Source organism: Anomaloglossus baeobatrachus, chromosome 1 (assembly GCF_048569485.1).
Source record: "Anomaloglossus baeobatrachus isolate aAnoBae1 chromosome 1, aAnoBae1.hap1, whole genome shotgun sequence".
In the NCBI taxonomy this organism is placed as follows: domain Eukaryota; kingdom Metazoa; phylum Chordata; class Amphibia; order Anura; family Aromobatidae; genus Anomaloglossus; species Anomaloglossus baeobatrachus.
In genome coordinates, this window is record NC_134353.1 from 843,450,527 (window position 1) to 843,470,361 (window position 19,835).

General features: G+C 40.2%; 1 protein-coding gene across 1 annotated transcript in view; it reads right to left on the reverse strand.

Moving 5' to 3' along the window:
* Window positions 1-19,835, reverse strand: part of MSH3 (mutS homolog 3) — a 267,619-nt gene that overhangs the window by 99,829 nt on the left and 147,955 nt on the right. The window contains exon 13 of the mRNA XM_075325143.1: window positions 12,930-13,062. Coding sequence (XP_075181258.1) covers window positions 12,930-13,062 — 133 coding nt within the window. The remainder of the gene's footprint in view (window positions 1-12,929; window positions 13,063-19,835) is intronic.

The window sequence follows — 19,835 nt, forward strand, 5'->3', positions numbered from 1 at the left end:
CATGCCAAATAGGTGGTTTTTGTTTGCTTATTTTTACTTTTACATAAATATATGTATTTGTATATTTTTTCCTCACTATTTTATTTTGTGATTTTTCAAAAATATTTGTACATTTTTTTTTCTCTTTTTTATTTAGCCCCTATATGAGATTTTGATTTTTTTTTTTTACTCTGACCACTGGTATAATATATCGCAATACATTAAACTTGTCAGACCAAGCCAGAAGCATGATCTAAGGCTGTGTCCGCACTTTGCGTTTTCACCTGCATTTCAGCTGCATTTCCGCAGCGTTTTGAACTGCATCGTTTTCATGCCAAAAGGCATGCGTTTTGATTTTCAAGCAAAGTCTATGGCAAATGGGGATTTCTTGTGCGCACTTTGCAGTTCAAAATGCTGCGTTTAATTTGCATAATTTTGGGCAAAAACTCTACGTTCAAAGAAGCAGCATGTCAATTGTTTTTGCAATTTGCGAACATTGAAGTCAATGAGAAGTTGCAAAAAGCAAGCAACATCAAAATTCCAGCGTTTTACCTGCTTTTTAGCTGCAGAAAACAAGCGTTTTGGACTACCAAAACGCATGCGTTTATGACATCAAAATAATGGAATGATAGGTCCCTTTACACACACACACAGTCCGACAATTAAATTAATGAAAAATATTAATTTATTGATATTTTAGCCATTTATATTATAAAACCACTACAATTATATTAAATATTACTTTTTTCGTTAAGATTTAATAAATTATATTTGATTTCATTTTTTTTCCCTTTTTTCATAGTGTTTGTATGTTAAAACTTTATTTAGTAGTGTCTTTGTAATCAAAGTGCATCTGACTTTAAGCAATGGAAAAGCATGTAAAAAGCGCTAAAAACGCGGCTAAAACGCGGTAGATATGCACGTGTATTTATCGCGTTTTGATGGTCAAAAGCAACTTTGGCAAAAGCAATTTCTGCCAGAGGATGCTTTAGAACTGCAACTACATCGACGCTAAGTGTGGACACAGCCTTAGAGGCATTCTAACAAGCCTCCTTAGCCAGCAAACCTGGAGGTCATTATTTAACCTCAGGTTGCTATGGCAACGATCGTCAGCCAGCGATTACATCTTGGGGCGCTGATGACATGGGAGAGGGGGAGCACTCACTCTCCCAACGCACTAAATGCTAGGATCAGTATTTAGGGGTTTAAAGAGCAGAGGCTGGCTGTGGATAGTTGGGACATAATCACTCTCTGCCCATATTCAGATTGAGGTCTGTTCTGACACATGGTAAGGTTTTATCACAAAGTGATAGATACTGTCCTAATTTGGGAACACCTTGTGGTGGGATGGCTTTACGCTTTTATTATCAAAAATAGTGTTCACTAAGTATCCTATGTATAATTATATGCACTACTACTTTCTTTTTACTTAAGGTATAAGTCTACATCATGTCCACCTTGGGATATATATTATATATATATATATATATATCACACATACATACACACACATACATACACTATATATCTATATATATCTCTCTCTATATATATTGTGAGGTAGCAGCGTTGCTTGGGCAAAAACGTGAGGCAGTGAGGCAGCAGCGTGTTCACACCAACAGTCTATTTATTGTTGCAGCATAAATAGATCCAATTTCCCACTGTCAAAGTCTCTTCCGGATCACAGCCGGTGCATATAGACAAATTCTTTGCATCAAAAAAAGTCTTGTTACCTTAGGACCCCGTTAACCACAGGGATCTGTGTAAGGTTCTCCTAGGCTCACACTCTTGGCCTGTGTTCACTCCACACAGAGCCAGCCCAGCTCACACAGCATGTGTTAGCTTCACCAAGCCTGGCTCTCAACTGAGACACACCCTGCTGTGCTCTGCATGATTTAAACGAAAATGCCGGACATGAGGATTGCTACAAAACCTGGACTGGGAGGAGGGATCTGTCTCCCTGTTACCCTTTGTGCTATACTCCCAGTAATAGCTATAGCAAACTCAGAGGGTTTCCAGACACATTCTGGGGGACGCATAGCGGTCTTCAAATATTACCCCTGTCACTGCCTCACAATATATATATATATATATATATATATATATATATATATATATATCTGTACAGACCAAAAGTTTGAACACACCTTCTCATCTCTAGAGCAACTATTAAGAGGAGACTTTGTGCAGCAGGCCTTCATGGTAAAATAGCTGCTAGGAAACCACTGCTAAGAACAGGCAACAAGCAGAAGAGACTTGTTTGGGCTAAAGAACACAAGCAATGGACATTAGACCAATGGAAATCTGTGCTTTGGTCTGATGAGTCCAAATTTGAGATCTTTGGATCCAACCACCGTGTCTTTCTAGAAAAGGTGAATGGATGGACTCTACATGCCTGGTTCCCACCATGAAGCATGGAGGAGGAGGTGTGATGGTGTGGGGGTGCTTTGCTGGTGACACTGTTGAGGATTTATTCAAAATTGAAAACATACAGAGCAGCATGCCTACCACAGCACCTTGCTGCGGTGTGCTATTCCATCCGGTTGCGTTTAGTTGGACCATTATTTATTTTTCAACAGGACATTGACCCCAAATACACCTCCAGGATGTGTAAGGCCTATTTGACTAAGAAGGAGAGTGATGGGATGCTACACCAGATGACCTGGTCTCCACAGTCAGCAGACCTGAACCCAATCGAGATGGTTTGGGGTGAGCTGGACCGCAGAGTGAAGGCAAAAGGGCCAACAAGTGCTAAGCATCTCTGGGAACTCCTTCAAGACTGTTGGAAAACTATTTCCGGTGACTACCTCTTGAAGCTCATCAAGAGAATGCCAAGAGTGTGCAAAGCAGTAATCAAAGCAAAAGGTGGCTACTTTGAAGAACCTAGAATATGAGACATATTTTCATTTGTATCACACTTTAAGTATTTCATTCTACAGGTTTTAATTCATAGTTTTGATGCCTTCAATGTGAATCTACAATTTTTGGAGTCATGAAAATAAAGAAAACTCTTTGAATGAGGTGGTGTGTCCAAACCTTTGGTCTGTACCTGTGTGTGTGTATATATATATATATATATATATATATATATATATATATATATATATATATATATATATATATATATATACATATATTTATATACATACACACATATACATGCATACATACACATTTTATATATCTATATATATATATATATATGTGTATGTGTGTGTGTGCGCGTGCATTATATATATATATATTATATATATATACACACACACACACACACACACACATACATACATACACACACACACACACACGTACATATTATAATACATATTATATATATATATATATACACACACGTATATACACACGCACACAAACATATACACACACACAAGATCAACATTAGAGAACAATGTTTGATCAGTTGCTTTTTTCAGAAATAATGTAGTCTACATTGATCAACATTTGAAGGTTTTTGTAAGGGGTACACCATGCCACTAGAAGTGTTTTACAGAAGATCTAAAGTTTATAAACATAAAACCTTTACTTGCCCAGAACATGATGATCATAATTGGGGAACAGCAATGACTGTAGCACAGAGAAAGATAAGTACATTTCCAAAAGGTAACAATTGTCTCCAATCAGTAGGAAGTGTACAGATCTTTGCTTTGAATGACAGACATCACTAGTCTCTCACACTGCTCTGGTGTGATTTTAGTCAACTCTTCTTCCAGTCTCTTACACGGTTCTTTGACTGTTGTAGGTTTCTTGGCCACAACTTTGTCACCAAGGATTTTCCAGAGGTTTTCTAATGGGTTTAGATCAGGACTTTGGGCTGGCTATTTCATTGTTTTCTGCTTCAAGGAACTGCTTTACCAGTTTTGCTGTGTGACAGGGGGCATTGTGAAAATTGCAGACTGAGTGATGAATGCAAATAAAGGGACCAGGTGTTCTTGAAGAAGATTCTCATACACACTGGCATTCATTCTGCCATGCACCTGTATGAGAGGTCCAACTCCTGCTGCAGAAAACATGCCCCTAACCATGATAACTTCCCTCCACCACCTTTCACTGACTGCTTAACATCCTTTGGGTTCAGTCTTTCCCCAGTTTGTCGACAAACATAATGTTTCCCATCAGACTGAAATAAATAAAATTTGGTTTCATCACTAAAATAAACTGTGGACCACTCCTCCTCTATCCACAGAACATGCCAAAGGTGAGTCTAGCCGTTTGATTTTTCTGCTAATGAGAGTTTTGGTCACTAGAGAGTGGGCTTTCAGTCCAAAAGCCCTTAAACGTCGTGACACTGTATGACGAGACATATCCTTACCCTGTTCACTAGTGAACTGCCAAGCAATTCCAGCTGAAGCGTTGATACGATTACCCATGGAGATTATCCACATTATCCTGTCCTCCCTTGCAAGGACGACCAGCTTTCTTGGGGGACTTGAAAGAGTTTGTTATGTTGTAAAGAGGCAATATTCTCAAAATCACAGACTTGGAACAACCAAGTTCTCTTGCTATTGCTGATGGGGTCACCTTTTTAGCCTTCATTTGGACAACCTACTGCAGGAAGATTTCAGTCACGTTGGAAAGGCACACCATTTTTGTACAGTCAGTGGAAACTAGAAAGGTAAGCTGCCAGTTAAATAGGGTTAATACAGGAAATTAGCACCAGGTGCCAGATTAACACCAATAACTTGCAGGTATCTGAAAATGTTCTCTAAAATGTGTTTTTACATTTACCTGATTTACATTTTTATTATGTACTTTTGAAAAAATGTAATTTATAAAAAAAAAGCTTAAAATACTGCTAGTTTACTCATGTTAAAGGGAACCTGTCATCAGAAATTTGGCTTTCAACCTAAATGTTTCCCACTCTGCAGCTTGTGGGCTGCATTCTAGTAAGGTTTCTATACTTTTTGTGCCCCCTTTTAAACCAAAATAAATACTTCATAAAACTGTACCTTTCGGTTTGAAAATCTTGTAAATTCTCCATGGGGGCGGGCCGTGTGGCGTCCGTTGCTGTATCTTATGCCGTCCCCCATGCTCCAAATCATCCCTCAGGACGCCGCCCACTGCGCCCGAGGTCGCGCGCACGCCGGGACACCTGGTGACGTGGTCGCAGGCACGAGAGTATGGGCGGCGCTGTGATTGCATCGCAAGTGCCCGCCCATACTCTCGTGGGCGCGCTCTCCCCTCTGTACGTCGCTCAGATCCTCCGCTTCTCCTGTGTTGGCCTGCTCCGCTCCTCCCATCTATTTCCTGCTGCAGGGTACGATGGGAAGGAGGTAACGTCGGGCCGGCGCAGAACGCTGGAGGCAGTGGGGAAAGGGCGGGCACGAGAGTATGGGCGGGTACTTGCGATGCAATCACAGCGCCACCCCATACTCTCGTGCCTGCGACCACGTCACCAGGTGTCCCGGCGTGCACGGGACCTCGGGCGCAGTGGGCGGCGTCCTGAGGGATGATTTGGAGCATGGGGGACGGCGTAAGATACAGCAACGGATGCCACACGGCCCGCCCCATGGAGAATTTACAAGATTTTCAAACCGAAAAAGGTACAGTTTTATAAAGTATTTATTTTGGTTTAAAAGGGGGCACAAAAAGTATAGAAACCTTACTAGAATGCAGCCCACGAGCTGCAGAGGGGGAAACATTTAGGTTGAAAGCCAAATTTCTGATGACAGGTTCCCTTTAAGATATAATCATATAGGACTACACAATGACCTTAACCTTTGGGAAATTGTGTGTTCTCTAATTTCGATCTCCAGTGTGTGTGTGTATATTATATATATGTGAGAAGTCATATTTTCTTTCACCACTGTGTCTGAGTGTTTAACGAGCAGTACTGAAATAGACAATCCAAACCCTCAGGAAACAATTATAATCAGTACTGTGATGAACCAAAATGATTTCTGGATGTCAAGCGTGTCAGGCGGGAAAATCAATTGGAAAGTTTTGCACCTTTTGATGATTTATAAATGTAAAAGAAATCTGTAGTTACTACATGAAAATGCAGCTACACCACAATGGGAAAAAGAATACTATAAATCTAACTACACACATTTTCTATGTATGTTCTGTTTTTCTTTTTTTTAATCCAGCTGTAACAAATTAGTCCAAACTATTTTTACCTATTAAGTTTTAATATGTGAAAAATTAGAGGGGGGATGTACTGACATTTTTTAATCATTATTTTTCTGCTCTCTTTATGAGAGTTGTAAGGAAAAAGGCACGCACACTGAAGAGGATGAGGTGGTAGTGGTTGGGTAAAAACACACCAATATACAAGAGTTACACTGCACACTCAAGGTAACGTATATTATATTTGCTTTATTATATGTGCAAAAAACAAGTAAAGGAAGTGAAATTATTTTGACAGATTAAATTCTATAACGTTTCGGCCAACAACCTGGCTCACAGAGTTTACTGAAACAGTAGGATTGATGAAGTAATATATGGGCGTTCTGCCCTAAATACAAAAGATGTGCAAGCTGAGCTTATATATATGCCCGCGCTCCCGAGCCTAGTCTGTGTAGGGTAGATCTCCCCCTACACAGCCTAGGCGCGGGAGCGCCGACATATGTTACACAATTGTGAATTTGAACGAAATTGTATTACTTATTTTAAACTTTTTAAAAAAAATAAACAACTGAAAAGTGGAGTGTGCAATATTATTCATCCCCTAAGTTAATACTTTGTAGCGCCACCTTTTGCTGCGATTACAGCTGCAAGTTGATTGGGTATGTGTCTATCAGTTTTGCACATCGAGAGATTGAAATTCTTGCCCATTCTTCCTTTGCAAACAGCTGGAGCTGAGTGAGGTTGGATGGAGAGTGTTTGTGAACAGCAGTTTTCAGCTCTTTCCACAGATTCTCGATTGGATTCAGGTCTGGACTTTGACCATTCTAACACCTGGATACGTTTATTTGTGAACCATTGCATTGTAGATTTTGCTTTATGTTTGGGATCATTGTCTTGTTGAAAAACAAATCTCCGTCCCAGTCTCAGTACTTTTGCAGATTCCAACAGTTTTTCTTCAAGAATGGTCCTGTATTTGGCTCCATCCATCTTCCCATCAATTTTAACCATCGTCTCTGTCCCAGCTGAAGAAAAGCAGGTCCAAACCATGATGCTGCCACCACCATGTTTGACAGTGGGGATGGTGTGTTCAGAATGATTAACTGTGTTGCTCTTACGCCAAACATATCGTTTGGCATTGTGCCCAAATAGTTTGATTTTGGATTCATCTGACTAGGGCACCTTCTTCCACATATTTGCTGTGTCTCCCAGGTGGCTTGTGGCAAACTTTAAACAACACTTTTTTTGGATATCTTTGAGAAATGTCTTTCTACTTGCCACTCTTTCATAAAGGCCAGATTTGTGCAGTGTACGACTGATTGTTTTCCTATGGACAGACTCTCCCACCTCAGCTGTAGATTTCTGCAGTTCATCCAGAGTGATCATGGGCCTCTTAGCTGCATCTCTGATCAGTCTTCTCCTTGTTTGAGATGAAAGTTTGGATAGATGGCTGGGTCATGGTAGATTTGCAGTGGTATGATACTCCTTCCAATTCAATATGATGGCTTGCACAGTGCTCCTTGGGATGTTTAAAGTTTTAGAAATGTTTTTGTAACCAAATCCGGCTTTAAACGTCTCCACAACAGTATCATGGACCTGCCTGTTGTGTTCCTTGGTCTTCATGATGCTCTCTGTGCTTTAAACAGAACACTGAGACTATCACAGAGCAGGTGCATTTATTGGAGACTTCATTACACACAGCTGGCTTATATTTATCATCATCATCAGTCATTTAGGACAACATTGGATCATTCAGAGATTCTCAATGAACTTCTGGAGTGAGTTTGCTGCACTGAAAGTAAAAGGGCTGAATAATATTGCACGCCCCAATTTTCAGTTAATTATTTTTTTAAAAAAGTTTAAAATAAGCAATAAATTTCGTTCAACTTCACAATTGTGTCCCACTTGTTGTTGATTCTTCACCATAACATTACATTTTTTATCTTTATGTTTGAAGCCTGAAATGTGGGAAAAGGTTGTTAAATTCAAGGGGCCTAAATATTTTCATAAGGCACTGTAGTTTAGCTTTCAATGAGTTTTTAATATTTGGAAAACCCCTCTCCCTTGGATGCAGTTTGTCTCCACCACTTCTTCTGGCATCTTATTGTCTGCAGTGCTGATACGACGCTGACAGTGCTGCAGCCAATCAATGACAGAGTCGTACCATCAAATCAGGCAGCGCCACTGAGCCTAAAGGTGACGTCAGTGCTGCAGAATGTGACCGACAGCGCAAGCCACAGTGGAGAGTCAGCATTGGACACAGGAAGGTGAGCAACGGTGGTTTTAAAAAGGGAAAAAACACTTTAATTATAGTCAATTTAAAAAAGTAACAAAGAAAACCAAGCATAAATGATCCATATAAGTTATTACATTTATATCAAAATGTTAGGAAATAAACTCTAAAGTTTTATGCACACAATTAGAATGTGATTAGTTACTTCCGGATTAGTCAGGTCGTATGAGCTGCTGCCCCGGGTGGATTATATAGATGACTGTCATTACTATAATGTATGTAAATAAACAACCAATCTCATCAGTCCTTAATTATCACACACAAAATAAATGACAGATTAGACTGTGATAATAAACACCTACACATAAAATCCCCCAAGAGCCAACACTAATACATATAATGAGCCTAATAAAGAACAATCTCATTTATCACTTATATCAAATGGTCTCTGCTGTTAAAATATGCTGAGCTACAGCCGCCATACCCATTATATAAAAAAAGTGGCTGAAAAATCAGGTGTTCCTAAAAGGTTCGTTGATCGTGGTGAACTTTCTCACTGGAATGTTAGGTTTTGCTTTTTTGTCAAGACAGATACAATCAATTATTGTTGAAGTTAGGGCAGGCATTTTTTTTTTTTAAAAAGGAGCAGTCTCATTATGAGTTTTTCGTAGCGCTCTACTCCCCTGTCTCCTGGCTTTCATTATTTCCAGGAGACTAGTGATAACTAACCGTACACACCATCGGAATGGCTAAACCGCAGGTCCAAACTGTGCACTCTCCAAAACCAAGGAAGCTTTGCCTCTGCAGCATAGAGGAGCACTGAACATTGCTGGATCCAGTCAGCATTAGTGCAGCGCTCACAAGCTGTATCGTAAACAAGGAGGGCAGCACTTGCAAGCTGACTACTAAAACAGCCACCTATGATAGACAGCAGCGGTGGCTGGTAACTTAAGCAACAAGTATTAAACAAAATTAAAATAGTCTCCTGTGAATGGAGAGGATTTTTAACAACAAATTAATTGCAAATGTAATTGAACTTTACAATTTTACAATTTTACCCATTTGAGAAAAGGAGACAACCCATTTAACACAGATTTGTATCCAGATTTTACAATACGAATTTCATACATTAGTACACAGATTTTAGAGTTCATAAGGCTGGTGTACTTTCTGTAGTTTAAAAATCCATGTGTAAATGGCTATACAATCCTTATCATCTTACTAGAAAGTGGCATGTTAGCCGCCTTTGTTACAGAAATGATGGCCTCTTTCAAGGAAATGTTTAGTACTCAAAATGAATCAAATTTTAAACTATTATTCCCAGTATCTTCATTAGATCAGCTTAAAAGATGCATTTATGCCAGTCTTATCAGAACACGTACCATATTTCCTAAAAAAAATAAGGCATACCCAAAAAAGAAGCCCTAGCACACTGTTTCAAGCTTTTTGGAGAATACCTAAAATATCAGTCCTACTCCAAACATAAGCCCTAGCTGCCATACCATACTAATATTATCTTGAAATACACTGACGAGTTAAAAGGGTAAAAAGGTTTTCATCCGGACTTGACCTCAATCCCAATAGAAGTCACTAATTGGGCAGTTCGGTTCTCCGCCCACATGCAGCCATAAACAGATCACTTCTGGGGGAAGGTGGGAGGAGTTTTTTCCCTTTTTTAAAATTTTTATTTGGTGCACGCTACATCTGATCATGCTGTTACCCCCAGTGAAAGTCAATCAAACACTGCAAGCAGCTCACACTCGGCTGAGCACCGAGTGTACAGTGCCTACAAGTAGTCTTCAACCCCCTGCAGATTTAGCAGGTTTGATAAGATGCAAATAAGTTAGAGCCAAACTTCAAACAAGAGCAGGATTTATTAACAGATGCATAAATCTTACAAACCAACAAGTTATGTTGCTCAGTTAAATTTTAATAAATTTTCAACATAAAAGTGTGGGTCAATTATTATTCAACCCCTAGGTTTAATATTTTGTGGAATAACCCTTGTTTGCAATTACAGCTAATAATCGTCTTTTATAAGACCTGATCAGGCCGGCACAGGTCTCGGGAGTTATCTTGGCCCACTCCTCCATGCAGATCTTCTCCAAGTTATCTAGGTTCTTTGGGTGTCTCATGTGGACTTTAATCTTGAGCTCCTTCCACAAGTTTTCAATTGGGTTAAGGTCAGGAGACTGACTAGGCCACTGCAACACCTTGATTTTTCCCCTCTTGAACCAGGCCTTGGTTTTCTTGGCTGTGTGCTTCGGGTCGTTGTCTTGTTGGAAGATGAAATGACGACCCATCTTAAGATCCTTGATGGAGGAGCGGAGGTTCTTGGCCAAAATTTCTAGGTAGGAAATGGATGCAGACCAGATGGCCAGGCCCCTTGGCTGAGAAACAGCCCCACAGCATGATGCTGCCACCACCATGCTTGACTGTAGGGATGGTATTCTTGGGGTCGTATGCAGTGCCATCCAGTCTCCAAACGTCACGTGTGTGGTTGGCACCAAAGATCTCGATCTTGGTCTCATCAGACCAGAGAACCTTGAACCAGTCTGTCTCAGAGTCCTCCAAGTGATCATGAGCAAGCTGTAGACGAGCCTTGACATGACGCTTTGAAAGTAAAAGGTACCTTACGGGCTCGTCTGGAACGGAGACCATTGCGGTGGAGTACGTTACTTATGGTATTGACTGAAACCAATGTCCCCACTGCCATGAGATCTTCCTGGAGCTCCTTCCTTGTTGTCCTTGGGTTAGCCTTGACTCTTCGGACAAGCCTGGCCTCGGCACGGGTGGAAACTTTCAAAGGCTGTCCAGGCCGTGGAAGGCTAACAGTAGTTCCATAAGCCTTCCACTTCCGGGTGATGCTCCCAACAGTGGAGACAGGTAGGCCCAACTCCTCGGAAAGGGTTTTGTACCCCTTGCCAGCCTTGTGACCCTCCACGATCTTGTCTCTGATGGCCTTGGAATGCTCCTTTGTCTTTCCCATGTTGACCAAGTATGAGTGCTGTTCACAAGTTTGGGGAGGGTCTTAATTAGTCAGAAAAGGCTGGAAAAAGAGATAATTAATCCAAACATGTGAAGCTCATTGTTCTTTGTGCCTGAAATACTTCTTAATACTTTACAGGAACCAAACAGAATTCTTGTGGTTTGAGGGGTTGAATAATAAATGACCCTCTGAATAAACTTTTCACAATTTAAAAAAAAAAAAATAAAAGAAATAACATTCTTTTTTGCTGCAGTGCATTTCACACTTCCAGGCTGATCTACAGTCCAAATGTCACAATGCCAAGTTAATTCCGAATGTGTAAACCTGCTAAATCTGCAGGGGGTTGAATACTACTTGTAGGCACTGTACACTTGGTGCTCAGCCGAGTGTGAGCTGCTTGCAGTGTTTGATTGACTTGCACTGGGGGTAACAGCATGATCAGATGTAGCGTGCACCAAATAAAAAATTTTAAAAAAGGGAAAAAACTCCTCCCACCTTCCCCCAGAAGTGATCTGTTTATGGCTGCATGTGGGCGGAGAACCGAACTGCCCAATTAGTGACTTCTATTGGGATTGAGGTCAAGTCCGGATGAAAACCTTTTTACCCTTTAACTCGTCAGTGTATTTCAAGATAATATTAGTATGGTATGGCAGCTAGGGCTTATGTTTGGAGTAGGACTGATATTTTAGGTATTCTCCAAAAAGCTTGAAACAGTGTGCTAGGGCTTTCTTTTAATATGTAAAACACCCAAACTTTTTTTGTAAAGTTTGTGTTTGGTACTAACACCGAACCACGGGTTTGCTCATCAGGAATAAAAAAAAATATATATATATATATATCAGGTTTTACAATTTTCTTGTAATTATCATGTTCTCCATAAGATGTTATGTGTCAATTCCAGAAGTTATCTTCAGATGTTTAATAAGCTCATAAAAGAGATTCTAGTTTGCAAAAACATTCTAGAAAAAAGAAAAATACAAACCAAAATCTGAATACACAGATTGCGCCGTTAAAACGTTACACCGACTGCAACTAGAAATACAATATAAAATACAAATTACACCGGGAAAAGCTCTAAATACAGCTTTGCTAGGGCGGCTTGGGTTCCTGCAGACATACATTTGTGTACCTTGATTTTTAACCTCCCTATTTCATCCCTGCTTCTTTTTTTTCCATGCGTATGCCCAACAAACCAAAATATGATACATGGTCACCTACACTGCCCTGTGCTAGGAATAAATAATACACTCTGGGGCAGACAGAGGAGTAGATCCCTTACACAGAGCATGGGGGATTCATTTTTGCCAGATTGCTTCTAAATTCTTAGGGCGCTCTCACACATCCGGCTTTTCGCCAGTTTGCCAGTTCCGGCGCAGGCCAGTACAGTGTGTACAGTGGCAGCGCTGTAACTTCCGGGTCACATGCTCCGGTCACATGACAGCATGTGACCGGAGTTTGTCACGCTGCCACTGTACTGTATACACTGCACTGGCGAGCGCTTGAACTGGCAAATGGGCGAAAAGCCGGATGTGTGAGAGCGCCCTTAAGCAGGACACATTTCTTTCCAGGGTCTTGCTGGACTCTCCATAGGCAAACCACCACAAGTCTCAATTTTCCCAATGCTAGAAGAAGTGAGCAGCTTACCTTTTTGTGATAAATGCTGGAAATCCCTCTGTCCAGGTCAGGCAGCTTACAGAGATAACCATGAATCTGGCTGAAAACACTGCTGTCAGAGGACAAGATCTCAGACACTGCATCAAGCCGAGCATTAATTTCACTGGGGAAAATAATCGCAAGTATTTACTAAAACACAATAAAAAATATGTAATACAATTTGATAATATAGTTTTTCTTCTGTATGGATTCTACTGCTGTAAGAACACATTCTTGAACATTTTAGTCATTATCAGCTGGAGATGAGGATTGTTTCGCACAACTCCAGTCCATGTCAGTGGTCTCTGGCTGTGGACACTTGCTGAGCTTTAAGGTTCTCCTGCGCGGTGTTTGACTTCCAATTGTCATCCTGTTCCCTGTCTCTCTGTTGCAGGAAACAACACATGTACATAGCCACAATAGTCAGAGTCGACCCTATATTTTGTATTAAAGCGTCAAATGAGCATTTACAAAAGTCTAGGAAAATGGAGGGGAAGCAGTGTCAGTAATGACATCACCTATTGTGATTAGTGGGTCCTATGTACAGAAAAGTGATTTGCTTATTTCCATCTCGGTCCACAATAGTGATTTCTGGCTGTGCAGGAGCTGCACAAATTTCCTGATCTTTCAGGCTACCCAGAGCAGCAATTGATTCACCAGCCTGGCGTGACGTCATCTGTGTGGTGCATGGCATATGGGTGACATCTCACAATCCCAGATAATCATAAGCCAAGCCTGGGATCCTGGAGGGTAAGGACATTTGCACAGCTCCTGTCCACAGGCAGAGAGCACAGACCTGGACCATAGACCGGCGTTTCACAAAGCGATTTGTTCATCTCTATTGACAGCACCTGGTACATTGTTCCATCTTCTATCCATCTTTGACATTTATATTCGTGTTCTGTTAAATCATCGCGTCACTGGATCTACTTTACAGAATATATCAAGTACTTTATTGAATATCAGTTCTACAATGTAACATTATGACCCAGACGACGTACGGCGTCCATCTAATTCCTAGACCGTTGTTTCTAGTGGTCGGCAGTATACAACATGGGTCCACAAGGAATGATCAATATTAAATTAAATTAATGTGGAATTTGACCTTTCTTATTACATAAATTAGATATCTTACAGAATGAAAGAAACCTTCTGGCAAGTGCCATCTAAAAGAGGTGAGTACCTCATATGTCAACGTCCGACAAGTTAACAAGCCTTGTAACAAGGCCACAGATAAATGCCAAGCCAGAAAGTGTTCTACAGACTGCCTGTTTCAGAGTCTTTGCCCCTCAGTCAGTTAGACGGTATATGATGAGGGGCAAACAACTCCAAACAGACTGCCTGGAGAGGAGTTTCTGGCTTGGCATTTATCCCTGGTGATGTTACAAGGCTCATTAATGGGTAAGATAATGACCTATAGCTGCCTTGCCTAGGTGTTGCATGATAGCTCTCTTGGAAAACAAATGAAATTAATGTGTATACTTTTAATTTTTGAATGGACCATTGCCTGTAAGACTCCATAGTAAGCGGATCACTTTAAACCTTTATTGCTAAAGTCCAGTTTCACCTTCTGACAGTTCTATTTACATATCTGATGTGTCACTCTATGTGGTAATACTTTTGAAATGCTTGTCCTAAATCCCACCGATTCTGAGATTCTTTCTTCAAGACAAATTGTACTTCTTAATAGCGGGTTATTTAAAGGGGTATTCCCATCTCAAAGATTCCAAGATCCCAGACCGATATGTCGTAGGTGTAATAATAATATTAGTAAACACCTCCAATTAGAAATGTAGTATAGTTCTCCTGATATAGCCATGTCTCTTACCTTATGTACAGGGTATTGCAGCTTAGGTATCCATGGTGACGACCATAAGCAACTAGCTAACTAGTCGTAATTATGGATATCTAAGCTGTAATGCCTTGCACATGAGGTAAGACACATTGCTATATCAGGACATCTATACTACATTTCTAATAGGAGGTATTTGCTAATATCATTAACATTACACATACTACATATTTGGATAGCATCTTGGAGATGGGAATAAAAGTTGATAACATTTACAAATATTTCTTAAATACTGGAAATTTAGCGACAATTTACTTTTTTTTTGCTATTTTCAGACTTCATGTTTAAACCCTTATAACATATAAATCATATCTCACAAAATACTTAATAAATAACATTTCCCATATGTCTAGGTTACATCAGCATCATTTCTGAACCTCCTCTCATGTTAGAAGTGTTAAGAGTTTAGCAGCAATTTTCATTTCAGTAAAAAAAAAAAATATTTTTACAAAACTGTTCAGTTGCAAAGTAATTTTTCAGGGTTTTGAAAAGGACTTTTAGGGGTTTTCTGACAGAGATATCTCAGAAAGCCCCTAACAACATTTAACAAAATGTACCCATCAAAGTATTTAAAACCACATTCATGAAGTTTGTTAAGTTTTCAGATGCTTCACAAAATTTAATACAAAGTGAAATGAAAAAATTAAAAATTACATTCTTTCCACTAAAATGTTGCTCTTGCCTCAAATTTAGCAAGTTCACATTCTGCAATCAGAGAAAATGCATTGCAAAAATTTGTTAAAGGAATTTTGGCAGCAGGATTTTACCCCCAAACTATTTATATGCAAATATAACTCTAAAAAATAAGACCAGAAATACCTTTACACAGCCAGTTAGTTCCTCTGTTACTGAAGAATCAGTTATTGAATTTATGAACAAACGAAGCGGTTCGAACTATTTGCAGATTTGAAACCCGTATCACTCCAGCTCAATTCCCCACCAAGCACCGCCTCCTCATGCTCGACTGACAACTCATTTGCCTAGAGCCACACAGAGTAAAGCCTATCAGTCAAGCTGGAAGAGGCAGCTCTTGGTTGGTAATAGAGCTGGAGTGACTAAGGCATCACTTCTACAATAGCTCTTCAACCTCATTTACATATCACTTCAACACTTATTTCTCAGTAATGGAGGAACTAACTAATAATAATTAATAATAATTTTATTTATTTATATAGCACTATTAATTCCACAGCGCTTTACATACATTGGCAACTCTGTCCCCATTGGGGCTCACAATCTAGAGTAACTGACCATGTAAAAGGTATTGCCGGACTTCTCATTGAAAGAGCTACATTGTGCACGATTAAATAGTTCGGGGAGGGGGTGAAATCCAGTTCACAATTTCCTTTAGGCAATTTTTAATGAACACGCCGATACTTCATAAGTGGTCAGAATCTATTGTCTGAGCACCCGCCATGGCACAACACAGAAGGTGCGTTATTTGACTCTAAGTGCAATTTATGAACGCCATGTCGCATTTACAAAGCCACAAAGAGTAAAAACAGCAGAAACTCCCCATAATTGACCACATTTTGCACACGACATTCATCATAAAATTCAGCTAGGTTTGTAGTGACTGTTTCAGACCACAAACTTTTATATCATTGGGACATGAAAATTAAAAATAGGGGTTTTTTTTCCACAAAAATGTTGCTTAGCCCCCTATTTTTTTTCCATAAGAATAGCAGGAGAAGATGATTCGAATTGTAAAAATGTTTCTTGAATATGTGTATTTTCCACATGAGGTCAGAAGCTACAGTCTAAGTACACGGAAGGGCTCCGAAGAAAAGGAGCACATTATGGCTGGAAAAGATTATGGACATCATCAGAAATGTAGGAATTCATCTAGCTGTGCAGTGACCTTTTTACAATCAGCAATCAAACGGTTTCTAAAAAAAATTTATAACAGAAAATGAACAAAATGAAAATTATGTTTTTTTTGCCACTAAAATGTTGCTCTAGCTTCAAATTTTTCATTTTCTCAAGGAGTAATAGGAGAAAATGGACACCACAATTTGAAAAGCAATTTCTACTGAACAAGATAATACCACATACACTATACGGTCAAAAACTAATTTTTGGGCGCACAGTAAGGTTCAAAAGTAAAGTTGTTCTTGACAGGATAGGTTGAATTTTTCATTGGTGCCATTTGGGTGTACAGAATAGGTTTTAATTGCTTGAATGAACAAATGAATGGCAATTTATGAAGTCTAACTTTTTTACAGTGTTTTACCATTGCCAACTGTGTAGCAATAGTGAAAAGTTCAATTACAGTGGAGCCAATTTTTTTCATTTTTGCACAATAAAAACATTTTACAACATTTGTTTTTGCATCACTGGGTACCTTGACTGTGTGCAAAGCATCGTGAAATGTGAAGTTTACCAAAGGATTTTGGGTTGCAAAATAGCGCCTAGTGCCAAATAGCTGGGTTTGGGTCCTAGCTCAAGGGTCTTCCAGTAGAACAAAGACCCAAAACATACTTCAAGAAGCCCCCAGAAATAGATGGAAACAAAGCGCTGGAGAGTTTTGAAGTGGCAGGAATGAGTTTGGATCTAATTGTAATTGAACACCTGTGGAGAGATCTTAAAATTGCTATTGGGAGAAGGCGTCTTCAAACATGAGAGACATGGAGGAGCCTGAAAAGTAGAGTGATCCAAAATTCCAGTTAAAAAGTTTAAGAAGCTTGTTGATAGTTATAAGAAGAGATTATTTCCAGCTACTTATTCCAAAGGGTGTTTAACCAAATATTAAGGTGAAGGTGCTAAAAATTTTGTCTGTCCATTTTTGGAGTTTGTTCCCCACCTTTCTGTTTTTATGTGTCGTCCCAATACATACAAAAGAAATAAACTTCTGCATAGCAAAACATAAGTAATTACAATAATTTCCAATGAGAAATACTTCATTTTCTGGAACAATTTCAAGGTTGACAACACTTTTGCCCGTGACTGTATTATGGTTTGTTTCATATGTGTTTCTTTGCTCCCAATTTTTATATTTGTTGTGCTTTGGGAATAAAATAATAGCAAATAGTGGCCACTTTTGACCAAGTTACATATTCTCATTAAAAAGACCCATCACCTTCACACATACTAGGATATATCATAGTAAGGAGACTGTACGTATAAATAAACATAGAATAAATCACTTTTGGAAAAACTGAATAGATGAAATATGTAATGAGAAAATCACAGTTTGTGGCAGCAGCCATCTTGAGGTTGGCAGCTCAGCTTGCTGTAGTCTGAGACACACCCCAAGATTGCAGAGTAAAACCTATAACAGTTTACTCTGTCTTAATCTGGTAAGCAAGTTTTCATGAGAATAGACATTTATAAAAGTTCATATTTTTAGTAACACAAAGTGTACATAGATGGATATGTTACACAAACAGAGAGTTTTCATTTAGTCCCAAAAGTTCAACTTTGGTATCATCTGACCAGAGCTCCTTATTTCACATACCATTTAGAGAAAACAACTAGAATGTGGAAGAAGGGGAGACCAAAGTAGAACTTTTGAGGCTAAATGCAAAACACTGTCGGAAAACTAACACTGCACATCACCCTTAGAACACCATCCCCCAATGATGGATAGACCCAAATACCGGGTAATCCTTAAGGAAAACCAGTAAGAGACTGCAATAGTATTGAGAAAGGGAGGGGGAACGTTTGGGGGGTGTAGGTTCACCTTTCAGCAGGACAACGACTCTAAACATACTGCCAGAGCTAAAATGGATGGTTTAGATCAAAGCAAATTCATGTGTGTGAATGGCCTAGTCACAGTCCAGACCTAAATCCCATTTAAAAATTTTGTCAAGACTTAATTTTTTTGTATATCAGCAATTTTCAACTTCAAGATTTGCGAAGCTGGTAGAGACAAACCCCCAAAGACTTGTATCAGTAATCGCAACAAATGTGAAGCCTACCGGTCCCAGGGACATCGATCCACCTTCAGGGACGCCGCAGGGTCTTCTTTAATATATGGCAAGGCAACAGGTATGTAGTTTTTGTTTGTATGTATCGTGACGCCACTCAGGGTTTGCGGTCAGGGATTTGGGTAACCGCCACTGCAGGTTTAATGAGTTTCTGGGGCTGATGGGATCTGCAGTCGGATGGTGTGGCCTTCCGTGAGTGAGGCTGGCCCCAGGGGCTCGGGTGTGTAGAACAACAGGTCCCAGAATAACTTAGTCTTAATCCAAAATGTCTTTCAATTGATCTTTACTCACTTTTAGATGTTTTGTGAGGTACCCGGGTGATGCGGAGATTAAACCAGGTGAAACCAGGTATCCTGTAGGCCGGTTTAAGGGTAACCATTAACTCGCCTTCCTTGCACTTCTTGTTTCGGATAACCCCTGACTTGAAGTACCGTGGGATTCATCCAGGGAAGTCGCTACTGCCTTTTCTCCCCTCTTTGGCCCGTGTGCCGGCAGCGTGGACCAAGTGAGATGGCTCCAGGCTTGATCCCCCTTATGGGCCTCCTCGTTGCTGCCGAGGCTCGGACTCTAGATGGTTGGTGAGGAACTTGTAGTTCCCCTCACCGGCAGGTTTAGCAGGTAGTTAAACTTGAGCCTGCTCTGGGAACCTGTATCCCGTATGTGCCTAGTCACCAGAGGTTCCTGTACTCGACTGACTGACTCCCTCAGCGTCTTTCTGACTGACTGGTAACCGTTCTCCCCCTCTAACAGCTACTCCACGTGCAGGGTCTGACTAGTGTGAGCGCGCGTCTGCGTCTCCTAGCAACCGCCACTCACCACTACCAGACTGGCTCACTCCACTCCTTTCTTTCTGCCTCTGCAACTTTAGCTCCCAGCCCCTCCACTATACCCCTTGAGATGTGGAGACAAGCCCCCTCTTGAGTCTACCCAAGGGTCCCCTCTCAAGGTGTGGGAGACCTGGTTGCTATGTGTCTGTTCGTACACACCCTATTCCTGCCTTTAGGATTACCTGGAAGTACTGCCCCAGCATGGGTGCAGTACTCAGTGGTGTCTGACCAGGTCAGGGGAGCCACATAAAATGTGGTCCTATAACTTACAAGACTACTGGGCATTCAA